Source organism: Equus quagga, chromosome 3 (assembly GCF_021613505.1).
Source record: "Equus quagga isolate Etosha38 chromosome 3, UCLA_HA_Equagga_1.0, whole genome shotgun sequence".
In the NCBI taxonomy this organism is placed as follows: domain Eukaryota; kingdom Metazoa; phylum Chordata; class Mammalia; order Perissodactyla; family Equidae; genus Equus; species Equus quagga.
Window position 1 is genome coordinate 115,909,505 of NC_060269.1, and position 15,890 is coordinate 115,925,394.

A 15,890-nucleotide genomic window follows, 5' to 3' on the forward strand; every position below is an offset into this window, starting at 1 on the left:
CGCCTGCGCGGGAAAAAGCGGCCCGAGGCCACAGCTCTGCACTCATACGGCTGGGGAGCCGACGCCCGTAGCCCCGCAGCTCGGAGCCCCACTCCCGCGAGGGTTAGGAGGGCCGGGAGCCGCAGGGCCCCCTCCCACCCCTGCCGCCAGGGCGCAGGCGCAGGCGCGCGGGTGCAGCCCCGGCGAGCGCGGCGGCTGGCGCGGGAAGATGGCGGCGGCGGCGGCGGCGGCTGCGGCTGAGCAGGTCTGTGAGCCCCACCGCGGCGGAGGACCGGGTGACCAGGGGAGGCCGGAGTCCTGCCGTGGGGTCTACCGTAGGGCCGACGGCTGGGGGCCGGGGCTCGCGGGCCGGCCGGGGCCAGGCCTCGCGGGGCGGGGCGGGAGGAGCTGTCCGCAGCCCGGGATGCTGGCAGAGGCCGGGCAGGACCCCGGGCGGGGGCTCCTGCGCCGAGAACGGGGAACCAGCTGCGACCCTCGGCCTGGCCTGGCGGTCCCCGGGTCGGGGTGAGGAGGGGTCGTTGTCCTGAGGGGCGGGCGGCGACCGTGGCAGCCCGGAGTCTGCGCCAGGACGTGCTGGAGGCGCGCCCGGCTCGGCGGCCGGCGAAGATGCGGGTAAAAATAACCTCATTCCCCAGCCATGAGCTCCCCTGACAGCAGCCACGAAACCGTCAGCTGTTGCCTGGGTGTCAGCTTGCGGCCCCTTCTGGTTTCTGCCATCCCCGATGTGCAGACATCCCGGTTTCTCCTCCCGCTTTGGTCTTTGGAGATTTAGTCACCAGTATAAAACTGTCTCCTGTCCACTTGATTTACAGTCATTTTTTTAAAAGTGCTGTATCAGTATTTCCTGATGTGCATTGTAAACTTGTAACTTAGAATAGTTTAAAAGGCGATTTTCCCCCAAAAGCAAGCTATCCATGCGCGTACATAAACATAGGCGCACGCACACATATATACCTATACATACCTATAGCTACTAGGGTGATTTGTTATCATAAAAATAAGTTTCATAGTCATTTTTTCCCTTAACTATTATTTCCCTTTTTTTAAAAAAAAAAACAAAACTATATGATAGTTTCTTTTGAAAAAGTCTCATTCTTCAACATTGTTGAAAAAACAAATCTGAGGAAGTTGCCAACATTCTGTTTCCAGAATATCTTTTCTGGAAAGATTTTCTTAGGTAATTAACTGCTTTTAGAGACTTGTTATATATATCGCTGGAACAGTCATTTTAAGGGGCATGAAAGATAGAAGACATGAAGTCTGCCTTCAAGGAGCTTAAAGTCCAATGCCAAATAAATGCAGAAAAATCAGCTAAAGACAACAGGTAAGCTACAGATCATCACAGTAAAATAAAATCTAAAGGAATGAGAGGAAGTGAAAGGAGACAAAGCTTCTTGGAGTTGTTGAGAATAGAATTGTTCCTTGGCTTTCCTGATTAATCAGCTCCTGTTCTAGGCGTTTCTTTTTTCATCTACATCACCTATTGATGCTCTTGAGATTCCACCAAGATTCTTTTCTTGCTTTACACATAAACCGGACAATCTGATCCATTCCTCAGTCTCTGCTTCAGAGTTAGGCATTTACATCTCCAGCCTGAACTTAACTGAATTGTCCACAGGCACTCCAAACTCTAAAAGGTTCAAAACTGGATTGTGTCATATTCACCATTAAAAGGGCTACAGCACCATCCATTCACTTGGTTAATCTAGCCAGAAACTTGGGAGCAAGGCCCACTTAAGGGAGCTCAGAAGGGACCCACACTTGGTTTAATGCTCTGCTGTCCCAGGCTTGATATTTGAACAAAGGGCTCCGTATTTTCTTTTGCGCTCCAGACCCCACAAATGATGCTATTCCCTCTGCCTGGAGTGGCTTTCTCTGTGCTTTTGCCTGACTAACTCCTGTTTATCCTTCAAGATTCGACCAAAATCTCAACTTTTCTTAAAAGCCTTCAGCTGATACCCTTGTTTACTGAGTGGAGTTGCATTCCTCCTCTGTACCCTTTCAGTATTGTGTGTATTGCTCTGCTATGGCATTTGCCGTGTTGAACTGCAATTGTTAGTGACCCTGTCTGTCTAATCTACTGGCCGGTCAGTAAGTTCCTTGACGATAGGTGCTGTGTCTCGCTCATCTTGGTAGTCTGGAGCACCTGGCTTATATTAACTCTTCAATAAATGATAAAAGCATCAAATTGAATGTAATAGTGTACATGAATTAGCAGAGAAGAGTAGAGAATGCATCCCAGGAGGGATGAATTCTGCCCTGTCTCTCTTTTATGTAGACCTGTATTCAAACTCTGGCCAAGACTTTTCAATTGCCCATCTATCAGCGCTGCCACAAGCCCATATTAGTCCATGAAAATTAAAAGAAAGCCCACCTCCCTTAAGGTGTTTTACTGCCTTCAGCAAGAAAACTTTTAAAATCCATATTCAACACTAAAATATCTGCAGTGTCAGTGCACCCTCCTAGATATTGCACCTCATGCAGGTACACAACCTACGCAACTGTCTTCAGCAACCTGTTTTGTGATCAAATCTGTTGAGTAGATTGAATTGTCTTTTACAGAGCCTTCCTTACTGCTTTGTGGAATTTTACAGTTTTTATCTGCCACATAACTCACAATGATTATTCCTGTCTTTTTCCATTTTCCATAAACCCTCAACCAGCCTGCTATCCCTGCCACCATGATAAGATTCTAATAGCCCTCTCCACTCTTTCTTGGCAGGTAACTTTGCCTTTTACATCCCTAGGAAAAAGAAGAAAACTTTGTCTCGGTGTGAACCATTTCAGTGAAATGGGAGCCCACCCCTTAAGACTATTCTTTTCTCCTGTATTCCATATCGCTTTCTTTCCTGCCTCCTAAAGGATCTCATTTCCCACATGATCCTGCCCTGCTCTGAGATCTTTGGCATCTCCTCTTGGTATCTTTTCCTCTGCCATCGAACATACAAGTCTTCCCCCAAATGGAGGGAGTGGGGAGAGAGAATAACAACAACAAAAAGCACAATTTTCCTCTGACAGTATATAATTCTTTAGCTACAGTCTTCTCTCTTTCCTCTTTTCACCTTCTGGACTCGAAAATAGATGTATACATGCTGGCATCTCTTTGGGACTGTTTCCTGCTTACCAATTTGCTACTCAGAGGTCATCTTTGAAGGTTATGGGGGAACTTCTTGACAAATCAAGTTCAGCAACACTGCACATCCTTGTTTTTTTTTTACCATTCATTGTATTTCTCATTTTCCATTGTCCCTGCACATTTAAAGTTTCTCAAGACCATATCCTTGGCTCTTTGTTCTCTTCCCTCTGTACTGTTTTTCACAGTGAACTGATGCGGTCTCATAGATTTGACTTACCCCGAGGTTGAGGACTCTCAATCTGTATTTCTAGTCCTGACTGACCTAACATCCCATCACATCCTTCCCGTTGCCTTTGAGGCATGTGGTTATTTCACATTCATTTCAAATGCAACCTATGTAGAATTCTCTCCCTTCTTCATTCCCCATGTTTAACTAGTCACCATTCAGTAAACATGAGATCCTCTTTTTGAACCTGGCAACAAATTCGGTTAACTCTTTTCCTGAAGTATCTTTTTAATTTATCCTTTTTCATCCCACCTTAGTTTAGGCCCTCGTTACCTCAAACCTCCTTTACTACAGCATCCCTAACAGCCTACTTACGGGTACAGATTTCCCCTACTATCCGAAAATTCACTTTACACCACTTTGCTTTTACAAAAGACCTACATTGGTACCTGTTTTTGCTAACCAAAAGAAATTCAAAGAGGATTTTCACTTTTATGAGAAAAGGTTAAAAGTGAAAATAGTGTTCAGCATTTATTTTGCAGTGAGCCCTTATAGAGGGAGCGCGCACCCCGAGGAGCAAAAGTGGCACTGTCAAGCTCCGTCCCTAGGAACTACACTCAGCATCTCAGCATCAAGCCACCGTACGTTTGATACGTTTGAACGGTGCCTGTGAGCATCTGTGCTTTATCTCAGTTTATTTTGGTAGGTTATTTTTTGGGGCAGGGAATGCTCAAAAATTTTTCCCATATAAATTAATGGTAATTGCTTCCTCGCTTTACACCATTTTGGCTTATGAAAGGTTTCATGGGAGCACTCTACTTTCAGATAGCGGGGAAACCTATATTCCTCTTTGCTGTCTCTCCTACAAATGCCCACACATTTAGCATTCTGAGACATATGTCATTCATATTCAGAAACCTCCAGGGACTTCCAATGAAACAGACATAAAAACTAGAATTTGTACCTAGCTGTCTAAGAACTTTCGCAACCTGCCGTACTTTTGCAACTTTATTCTCCCTGCATTGCAGATCTGACCCACCTACTCCTTCTGGTTTCCCTGACAACTCCAAGCCATCTTGTCTCTCCTCCCCTTGAACTCCACAGCTTGTATTGTCTATACTATTGATTTTGGCACCTGAACATACAGAGTACTTGATTGCATTGTTAACTATTTCATGTACCCAAATCACATTTTGTATTTTCTAAAGGATAAGGATCCTGTCCTATATTTCTTTTGTATTTCTATTTATAGTATTAGTGTTTATGCATAAAATTAGGTTCATTCAATAAATGAATTTTCTCAGAGCTCTGAAAAATATGTAAGTTGGGCAGTATCCATTTCTACCCATTCCTTTTGTTGTTTGTGATGTACCAGATTATTACCTAAAATGTCATTCAACCATAGTCTAAGTCAGAGGTTCTCAAACTTTTTGGTCTCGGGTTCTCTTTATACTCTTAAAAATTACTGAGGATCCCAAAGAGCTTTGGTTTATGTGGGTTGTAGCTATTGATATTTACCATATTAGAAATTAAAACTGAGAAATTTTTTAAACACAAGAATACACAAGCGCACATTTCATTTGCTATTAAAGCAGTGATGTCATAGCGTATAGTCATGTAGCCTCAGAAAACTCCACTGTACCTTCATGAAAGAAGGAGAGTAAAAAAAGAAAATAACATCTTAGTGTTATTTTGAAAATATTTTTTACCCTCCGGACCCCTGAAAGGTTTCAAGGGGCCCCTCCAGGACTCTCCAGTCCATACTTTGAAACTCCTGGTCTTGTTGGAGTGATAAATAACTAAGTGTGTCAGCCTGTCCAAATTCTTTTCATATAATTGAAAAAATATATATAATTAAATCATTATAAATCGTTAATGAAAAGATTTCCCACCATAGAATGTATCTATCAACTCTTCCCGCAAATGAGCTAGCTGTACGCTTTACTGACACTAGGACTGTTCAAAGCGGAGAGTAGAAATACATTATCAAATAGTCACAGTGAAGGTTCGTCCCTACTCTGCCTCTAAGCACGTTAATATCCTTATTCGCAGCCTGCAACAAAACATGAGGTTTATTTTGGAAAATATATCACTAACCAGTTCAACTTTCTTTAGTTAGGAATTTGCACTTAATAAATAAATGCATCAAAAAGAGAGGGTATAGCTGTTCCATTGTGTTGTATTTTGTTTTTAGCCAAGTTCCAATGGACCTGTAAAGAAGTCCATGCGTGAGAAGGCTGTTGAGAGAAGGAATGTCAATAAAGAGCACAATAGTAACTTCAAAGCCGGATATATTCCGATTGATGAAGAGCGCCTCCATAAAACGGGGCTGAGGGGGAGAAAAGGCAACTTAGCCATCTGTGTGATTATCCTCTTGTTCATCCTGGCGGTTATCAATTTAATTGTGAGTATACAGTACAGAATATTTGTTTTTTATTTACCATGGGGAATTTTTCATCTGTTTTTCAGTGAAATCATGGACTTTGTTTCTATAATTTCTTTTGGCACCCTCTTTTTGTTCTTCTATTCATGTTTCATCTCTTTACTGAGATTTAATATTTTATATGTGAAAAAACCTAGTATGCCAATATTGCCATGTATTAATTTTATTTAGAAAAAAAATGTTCATGGATTCTTCCCTTTAAAGGACTTAACTTTAAAAAGGGTAAAGTCAACTCAATAGAAGAGACCTTTGCCAAGATGATTTTATTGCCTTCACCTCTCCTAAAAAATATAGTCCTTTCTGTTTTCATTCAACTTTTTGTGCATTAGTCTTCCCTCTTCAGCTGGATTTTAAAATTGTAAAGCCTCAGATGGCAGTGAGGGCTACATTTTGTAGTGTTAAATCTCTCTTGTTACAGAATGAAAGGATGGGGTGAGCTGGTTTACATTAAGGACTGACGACCTGGTATGTTGCCTTTTCCAAAGATATTTGCTTTTTTAAAGAAGAAGACTTTTCATCCAAGGTTCTGACTATCTGGGGGTTAAATATGAAACTATCTGGCATGTGGGGGTTGTTATTTCAGTGAGTGATTATCGGTGTACCTAAGACTGATCGTGACCATGGACTACAGTGGTTCTCAAGTGATTCCATTTACTTTATTTTTGACTTCTAATACTCTCAAGCCAGTCCTTTGCATTTTATGTACATCCAAAACATTTGTGTCTAATTCTTCACTTAAATTGAAAAGAATTCTATAAATAACTTTACTAGGAAAACGTGTTCTGAATTTATTTTATAAATTTATTTTATTAGAAACTTTTGGTTAAGATGACATAATAAAAACATTTTCTCTTAAAAAGCTCATCCCAAGATCACAATGTCAAGAAACAGATATACTTTGGGAGAAAGTGAGAGGCAACCAAAATCCTGAACCCTAATATATGAAGACGAAAAGTAGGAGGAGGAGTGGCAAATAACTTATCAGAGAAGAGAAAGTGCTTGTGTGTGTTGGGGACGGGGTTGCAGAAGGTGTTGGTGAAAGTCCTTGCAGAATCCTGAAAAGCCTCAGAAGTTGGAAGTACAGTACCTTGAAAAGCAGGAGTGAGGCGGGAACTGAAAACAGAGAGCTTGTTCGAAGAGTCTGTAGAAGGAGCCATGGGATCCGTAGCCTTCCTCTCCCTTCCAGCCAGCAGTTAAGCAGCTACCCCTCTAACCCTGCACAAAACTAGTGTGCCTCTGGACACACTGACCCATAGGGGATTCCTTCTGCCTGAGGGTATTGCACAGAGGAGGGTAGGGATGGGCTTCCACACTGAAAGCAGAGAAGTCTGCATCCTGAGCGCTGAGACCCCCTTTCGCAGTCTCCCTATCCTCATCCTCCACCTCTAGCTTCCTGGCACGAGGCTTATATCCTCCAGGCAAGAGAGAAAATAGCCTTCTCTGGAGAAACTGAAGCACCTAGAGAAAAGACCTGAAGATACTGACACTTGGCTGGTCCCAGTGAAAAAGCCACCTAATCTTCCTACTGTGAAGCCTGTCAGTCACAAGCCCCACCCCACACAGAGTACTTTCTATGGACTTTTTACAAACTCACTGTTAAATATGAGCTGCCAGGGATCAATAGATTTTTTTTTTTTTTGGAGAGCTCCAAGAATTGAAAAATGATAGAGACCCAAAATACCCAAACCATGGTGGAAGTAGGAATTCAGGGAGATAGAGAAAATGCAACGAATGACAGAAAACTTAAAAAAAAATTTTTAAATCGATATCTTCAGAGAAATAAAAGGATATTGCATCCATGAAACAAGGATAACATGCCAGTAAAAAGGAGCTATTCAAGAATAAGGAAGAACTTATGGAAATACAAGCACAGGAATGATGGGTAGATAGATAGATAGGATGATAGAAAGATAGATATTGGAAGATAACAAAAAAGGAACTCCTCCAGAAAGTTCAACAGAATTAAAGAATCAATCGAGGAATTGTAACATTCTGTTAAGAGGAGTTTCAGAAAGAGAGAAGAGAGTTCTCTCATTCTGGGAAGAAAGTTATCAAATAATATAAATCAAGAAAACTGCCTAGAACAAATTGAAAACTACCATTCTGGGTCCAGTGTAATGCATACAAACTCACACCAAGGCCGTTACTGTGAAATTTAGGAAAACTGGGGATAAAGCAAAGACCCTAAAATCTTCCAGAGAGGGAAAAAAGGTTATGCATAAAGGGTACAAAATCAGTGGCATCGGACCTCTCAAAAGCAGCACTGGAAATCAGAAGACAAGAAAGCAAGGGCCTCCAAATTCACAGAAAAAGTAATTTCAAGTCTAGAAATGTGTACCAAGATAGACTATCAGTCAAATGTGAGAGGTATAAAGACACTTTTTAGCCATGTACACTCTCAAAAAAATCTACTTCACATACATGCTTTCTAAGGAAGCCACTGGAGGATGTGCTCTACCAAAGGAAGGTACTGAGCCAAGAAAGTTGAAGATAAGGATACAGGAAACTGGGTATCTAGTGTGGGAGAACGACAAAAGGAAGTTCCAGCGTGGACGTGAAGGAGGAGTTCATGATTACAGCTGTGTAGCAGTCCAGATGGCGTAAAAAGAGAGGAGTTCCAGAAAGATTTCCTGGGAGAGAAAAGTAGAACTAATAAATTATCTGAGAGGCTTGGATTTTTAAAACACTTTATTAAGAGACATTTGATAGAAATGTTGGAAGGTTTGAAAAGATTTAGTCAGATTTCCAAAGAAACTAAGCAAATGAAAGACAGACAAATAGTAAACTCCAAAAGACACAAAGTACAGGAAAGGAACTGCCGTCATAGTGCGGTATTTGGCTTAGCAGTGACCAATATTTATATGGTCATAATAATGAAAATACGGCACATGGATTTAACCAAAACTTGAGATTGGAGTTGGGGTGAAGAAGTATAAATGAGCTAAAATTGTCATCTGCTAAAATAGAAATTTAATAGATAAAACCTAAAATTCATGAGTGAAGAAATATATACACATATTTGGAAATATGGAGATAAATTCTGGACAAAATAAGCTAGAAGTTTTGAAAGTGGTTTTCCCTGGATGAAAAATGGTGGGAGTAAAAGAAATAAGAAACTGCTCTTCTTTTTATTGTAGACCTTTTAGCACTTTTTGACTTTTAGCTAGTTGCATACCTTGATAAAAATAAAATTGATTTTGTTTACAAGTAGAAAAACAACTGATATGTCCATCTCACTGATGAAGCATTTAAGAGGTTTAATTCTTTGGGAATTATCTTTTCTATTTGTTTTCCAATGATGTTACATGTATGCTACCTATTAACAGTGGGCTTGTTTTCTTTTTTAGATAACGCTTGTTATCTGGGCTGTGATTCGCATTGGACCAAATGGCTGTGACAGCATGGAGTTTCATGAAACTGGTCTACTTCGCTTTAAACAAGTATCTGACATGGGAGTTATACGTCCTCTTTATAAGAGCACAGTAGGAGGAAGGCGAAATGAGAATTTGGTCATCACTGGCAATAACCAGCCTGTAAGTTACCACATTAATTGAGGAACATTAGAGAAAAATTCTTTGATAAAACCTAAAGTTGATTATTGGAAATGGATATTTTCCTTTAGAGAAAATTCATAAGTATATTTAATAATATTGTTGGTATTATAATCTATTAATATTAGATGCTTTCTTAATATTCTGGATCTTGTTCCATGGTAGCATTTTCTGTGATAGATAAAATTACTATAAGAATACATAGTTTACTCTTTTCTCCTCCATATGAGGAGACCATTTAAAAAAGCACCTTCCCGGGTTAGAATACCCTCTACTTTCTGGGAGTCTGGAGGAGAATATGCCAATCTAGTGTTGGGAGCTCATGCCTAGCAGCTGCTGTGACTTAGGTTTTCAACTGACTAGAACCTCAAGGAGGTATTACTGCCGCCTGCCCATCTTAGGCCTAGGTCCATGTGTCCTGTGACCCTTGTCCTTGTGCAGAGCAGTATAAGCAAATAAGCAAATGAGCCTTCGTTTTCCAAAGTGGGTGGAGGAAGGACAGACAGACACAGTTAAAATTATTTGAAGTTAGTCTATTGTTATAGAGTGTTTTTTATAATGTTCTTGATCAATTTTGGATGCTGTCTTCTTTGAAAACATATTCATAAAATGTTTCTCTGAAGATTGTTTTTCAGCAAGGGACAACAAAGCTCAGTGTAGAAAAGAACAAAACTTCTATTACAAGTGACATTGGTATGCAGTTTTTCGACCCAAGGACTCAAAATATCTTATTCAGCACAGACTATGAAACTCATGAGTTTCATTTGCCGAGTGGAGTGAAGAGTTTGAATGTTCAAAAAGCATCTACTGAAAGGGTATGATTTATTTTCTTTGTTTTATTAATGGAAGAGAATTGTTGTCTAAAGTTACAAAGGGAGAGAGGAGTTTTACTGATTTATAGTGGTATGCAAGAATAAATTTCAGAACAGTGGAAAAGATTACTTCTAGATTTGTCATTAACTACTACCTTATGTGATCATTATCAAGGCATCTCTCTTGACCTCAACATCTATAAAATGTAATTGAAGACACTTTCCTTTCATATTTCCTGGTTGAAACTCCTATTCCTCTAGCTCTAATAATAATTCTCACTTTAATTTAGAAACTATTTTCACCGCTTTTTTTTTTATTTTCAGATTACCAGCAATGCTACTAGTGATTTAAATATAAAAGTTGATGGACGTGCTATTGTGCGTGGAAACGAAGGAGTATTCATTATGGGAAAAACCATTGAATTTCACATGGGTGGTAACATGGAATTAAAGGCAGTGAGTATTTTTTAAGAGTTTAAGAGAATTATTAGATTCTTGGGTATATAAATCCATATATGGAATAGTATGGAATTATTAAAAATGGTAATGTAGTTGTATAATTTTTGACATGGAAAGATGTTCAAAATGGATTGTGAAGTGAAAGAAAGTTACAAAACAACTTGTGAAATGTCTCATTTTTAGTTTTCAGAATATTTGTATGTTTATAAACACCTGGAAGGGTATGTCAAAATGTCAACAATGGCTGGCTATGGGTAGTAGGATAACAAATGATTTTAATTTTTTTATTTTTGCTTGCCTGTTAGTTTCTAAAAAATTCTTTTTCTTTTTTGCATAATGATATCTGTATTATTTTAAAAAGCAAAAAAACAAAAACCTTCCAAAAGAGAATTCTGGAAGATGAAAGTAGGTATCCATTCCCTGAAGTTGTTGGGTCTTTTTTCAGTTAAATATTTTCATATCCCTTCCTGGATGTTATATCCAGTAATGTGAAAATCAATTAGCAAAGGTATAAAATGTATTTTTATTTATACATCTATTATTAATTGTAAAGGGAAAAGATTTTGCCTTTATTGTAGCTGTTAAAAAGTGAAATTTTCTTTGTGCTTCACAGATTATATCTGAACTTTAATAGATAAAATATTTCTTATAAGGGAGCCATAAGTCCAGAAACATTTTACCTGCTCACAATTCTGGTCAAAGCACATTTATTCAGAATGTCTTTGGGTACCAGCTATGTACTACTTAACTAAAGCTAATTAAATTTGTTTTATCAAGCAGTAAATAGCAAAAGTGAACTTAAACCTAAGGACTTACAAAATAATTTTTTCCTTTTTTTAAAATTCAATTTCATAGTTCTTAGAAAAAATAAAGTTTAAAAAATTAAATTCTTTCACTTTTATAAACAGCTTTTCCTCCCCAAAGCACATCTTCCAATCTCTAAATAATAAAGATGAAGATAAAACGTGATTCTTGCCAGAAACTCAATAGTAATACTGAGTGTTTTTTAGCTGTATTGTAGTAAGAAGCCATTCCTCTAAGCATAGTGTTGGAGAATGTTATGGTGGGACTGTTGTTCTCTGCACTAGAAACTCAAAGAAGCAAAAGATGTGTTAGATATTTATATAGCCATTAGCGAGTTACCTAAATCTTTTATTTTTTCCACCTGAAAATTCTACCTGTCATTAATATGACAAATATTAAAATACTTTGAAATACACATACACATATACCAATTTCTCCACGGTTAAAGAAAAAGAAGCCAGTATTGAAAAGATAGTTAGCTTTATAATTCAGTTAATATCAGCGGTTAGTTTTTAAGTCCACAGCTAATCATTAGAATTTTATCAATTAAACTGCTTTTAAGAAAAAAGAGAGTAAAATTAAATGACCACAAGATGGCAGCATTGGAACAAAATTCGAAAATTCATCACAGGAATGATAGTTATTCCATATACTATCACTACATAGTCCATTAGCCATTTCCATGACTTCATAACCAACTTTCTCTCATTGCTTTAAATACCCTCTGTAAGTTGATGACTCTCAAGTTTGGAACTCCTGCTTTAATCTTCTCTGAACTAAGATTCACATACACAACTGCCTTCTTACCTTCTCCCCTTCATTATCTCATAGGCATCTCAAACTAAATGTCTAAAATCTTCATATCCTCCCTCCTTCTTCAAACATGCATTTCTCTCAGTGTCCCAGTCTTGTTAAATGGCACCCATCAGTCCATTAGCAAAGCCTTCTGGCTCTCCCTTCAGAAGATGCACAGAATCTGGCTGCTCCTCAGCACTTCCAGCACCACCGCCACCACCACTGTGGTATAAAGCACCGTCATTTCCTGCCTGCACTGTTGGAACAGCCTCCTAAGTGGTCTCCCTGCTGCTTCTTTCACCCCTGTGGTCAGTTCTCTACAGCAGCCAGAGTGATCCTTTATGAAAGATCACGTCACTTCCCTCTTCAGAACCCTCCAAATGTCTCTCCATCTAATTCCAAACAAAACCCAGAGTCCATTTCCTGGCCTTACATCTGGCCCTAGTTATTTCTTTGATTTGTCTCCTACCAGTCCACCCCCTCCCTCTCTGCTTCAGCCATGCTGCCCTCCTGTCTGCTCCTGGAACACCAGGCACATCTTCGCCTTGGGGCCTTTGTGTATTATGTCCTCTCCCTGGAGTGCCTGTCCCAGGTTACCCACATGGCTTACTTGTTCGCATCATCCAGTTTCCGTTAGCCTGTAACCTTATCAGCAAGGCCTTCTCTGACCACCCTGTGTAAAGTAGAACTCCTGCCTGGTCACCCTCTGTCTATTTACCCTGACTTCTTCCTCTCAGATGATGTCCTATTTTGTTACCTGTTCATGAGTTCGTGGCCTATCCCTCCCCATTAAAATATCAACGGTGAGAACTTGGACTTTGCTTGTCTGTTGTCTGCTGTCTGCTGTATCCTCAGCACCTAGAATAGTACCTAACACATAGTAGACATTTAATGGTATTTGTTGAATGAATGAGAAGAAGAAAAGCTAAGAAGGAGGGAGGAAAGGAGAGAGAGGTTTAGGCCTTCCTAAAAAGAACAGGCCTACAATACAAGAATGTTCTGGGAACAGTGGGCTTGAAGAAGAGAGCCTCCAGGCAGTTTCCTTTGAATGCCTGGTCTTCAAAATTATATGGCTCAAATCTTCATTTGTAGTGTTGCAAAAACATTGGAGGTTAAAATTGATTTTCTCTGAGAGAAAAAGTCTTTTTCTTCTCATTGTCCAAAACTCATCAATCAGTAACTTTATTAGAACTCTCCTAGGAAGTAACAAGTGAAAATGATCTGAGACTTTATCAACATAAGTCTTATTGTGCACTTAGGAATTTTGATGTAATTTTAACTAATTGAGAGATAAATTGTGTCACAAGTGTATTGATATACATAGTAAACTATTACTAAGAGATCACTAGTTGAATCTTGACATTGGTTTTGTTTTCTTTGTTGTCTTGGTCATGACTTTACTCTTTCTTTTCTTGTTAATATTCCAGTAAGTTTTCTTTATTAACTTTGTTCAATTCCCACTTGTGGAGGTAAATAAATCATATTGTTGTTCTCCTAATAGGAAAACAGCATCATCCTAAATGGAACTGTGATGGTTAACACAACTCGCCTCCCCAGTTCCTCCAGTGGAGACCAGTTTGGTTCTGGCGACTGGGTGCGCTACAAGCTCTGTGTGTGTGCTGATGGAACTCTCTTCAAAGTACCAGTAACAGGCCAGAACATGGGCTGCCAGATCTCAGACAACCCCTGTGGAAACACTCATTAGAAGAACCCGAGAGGTTATCAATGTGTTCCTATCTTGACTTGACTTTTTTTTTAAAGGATATGCATGCAAATCATATTTTTACAGAGTTTGTGATAACTCATAATTATTTTATCTGCAGAGCACTGCTGTGTCTGTTATATAATCTCCATATTTAAAATATTCTCAGAGATCCTAAATTCTAATACATTTCATTAAGTTGCACTGAACTTCAAATTATAGTCTCTAAAATAATTATCAGAAGTGAATAAAATCTAAATTAATATTTAAAGAAGTGGTTTTTTAAATTCCACTATTCCTTGTCTAAAGGATGGAGGGCTGAAGCAACTGTTCAGACTCACTATAAGCAAGTTTTTGGTAACTAATGGGGATAGACCCACTGAAGATTTTTAAAAGGTACACTGTTAGTAAATGTTACATGCTCTGTCTCCTGGTTTCTGAGAGGAAAGACAGATTTTTTTTATATATATATAATATTACTTTCCTTTTTTTTTTTTTTTTTTGCTGAGAAGGATTTGCCCTGAGCTAACATCTGTTGCTAATCTTCCTCTCTTTTTTTTCCCCCTGCCAAAGCCCCAGTACATAGTTGTATATTCTAGTTCTAAGTGCTTCTAATTCTTCTATGTGAGCCACCTCCACAGTATGGCTCCTCATAGACAGGTGGTGTGGTTCACCTGGGAAGCAGGCCCAGGCTCCCAAAGAGGAATGCACCAAACTTTAACTGCTAGGCCATCGATGCTGGCTCAGGAAAGATAGATTTTTAGTGTGTTAACTTTCAGCCCAATTCTCACACGCAAGTGAAATCATTAAAGACTTCACGTATGTGAGATAGTAAGAAACTATGGTTCCTTAGGTTTGCACTAGGAGGAAAACACTCTGTAACAGGATGTTTACTCGTTAAATATTGATAAATATTAAGTGTTCACAATGTGGTAGAAATTAAAACACCATCTCAGCTTTAACTTCTAAATAATGATGCTAGCTGTCATTTATTGAGCATCTTATACATCCGAGGCATTGTCCTAGGCATTACATGTGTGATGTCTCTAATTCTCACCACAACTCTGTAAGTAGGTCTTATCCCAGTTTTACCTGTTAGGAAACTGAGGATCAGAGAAGTTAAGAAATTTGCCTAATGTCACACAGGAAAAGCAGGGTTGGGATTGGAATTCAGGTGTGGTTCAAACCTATATGTACCTGCTTGCAAATACCATGTTCTTTTCACTATCTGCACTGAAGTTTTAATTATATGAAACTCTAGAAAGATGAAGAAAGACTAATTCAAACTTGCCTAAGCAAATAAGAATCAAACAAAACAGGTATGCTTAGTCTAGTTAAAAAATAATACTAAATCAATCTCATGTCAAAAAAATATGACCAATCACTGTCAGATTTTAAACTATCTTAAGCCAATTCCAACATATGGTACTATTGAGAGATCAAATTACCCTAGTTGTGGGTTACCCTGGTTTCCCAACAGGTGGGCTTTGGCACCTTGGAGTACCTGACTGGGTGAAAGGGTTGCCAAGATATACTCTCAGTCTTCAGGGCAACACAGTGGGAAGTGGGGAGGCCATGGCCCCAGGTAAGTCCTGCTGGCCAGGAATGGCCTGGTGGGTTCCCCCCAGTGTGCCATGCAAATATTACCCTTTCTGATGTGTGCCATGCCTTGAAAAAAGTTGGGAAGCACTGGACTAAAGGGTGCTAATGCAGGAAATAATACAAGTAATGTTTAAGTATGAGAATTGATCTCTGCTGCTAATATCACTATCCCATTGTAATGATTTATGACCCTCAAGCCAGTTGATTTTTAATGTATTTTATATTTGACTTGAAAGGAACTCTCTGGTATCATTAAGACACACACATCAGGGACAGAGACTTCAAAGTACCTTGCTGTAAAGTAGGCAGTAGGGATAAATCATAGGCCCCACTCTGCATCCAAGTGTATCGTGTTCTGTCATGGTCACTTTGAACTGTGTAGATGAGAAAATCAGTACAAGACAAATTTGTATTCAGTAT

The 15,890-nt window shown here is 39.3% G+C and overlaps 1 protein-coding gene across 3 annotated transcripts; it reads left to right on the forward strand.

Annotated features, from left to right (window-relative positions):
* The first annotated feature begins 191 nt into the window (after window positions 1–191).
* Window positions 192–15,880, forward strand: LOC124237399 (beta-sarcoglycan). 3 transcript variants are annotated; one of them, XM_046656970.1, is made up of 6 exons: window positions 192–244; window positions 5,497–5,706; window positions 9,093–9,278; window positions 9,920–10,111; window positions 10,433–10,564; window positions 13,668–15,880. In XM_046656970.1, exons 1-6 carry the CDS (start codon window positions 209–211, stop codon window positions 13,869–13,871), a joined length of 960 nt encoding a protein of 319 aa, XP_046512926.1. In that variant the 5' UTR covers window positions 192–208; the 3' UTR covers window positions 13,872–15,880. The 3 variants fall into 3 exon arrangements, with proteins under 3 accessions (XP_046512926.1, XP_046512928.1, XP_046512927.1); XM_046656972.1 differs by lacking the exon at window positions 192–244 and adding an exon at window positions 1,248–1,324; XM_046656971.1 differs by lacking the exon at window positions 192–244 and adding an exon at window positions 3,828–4,004.
* The last annotated feature ends 10 nt before the right edge of the window (window positions 15,881–15,890 follow it).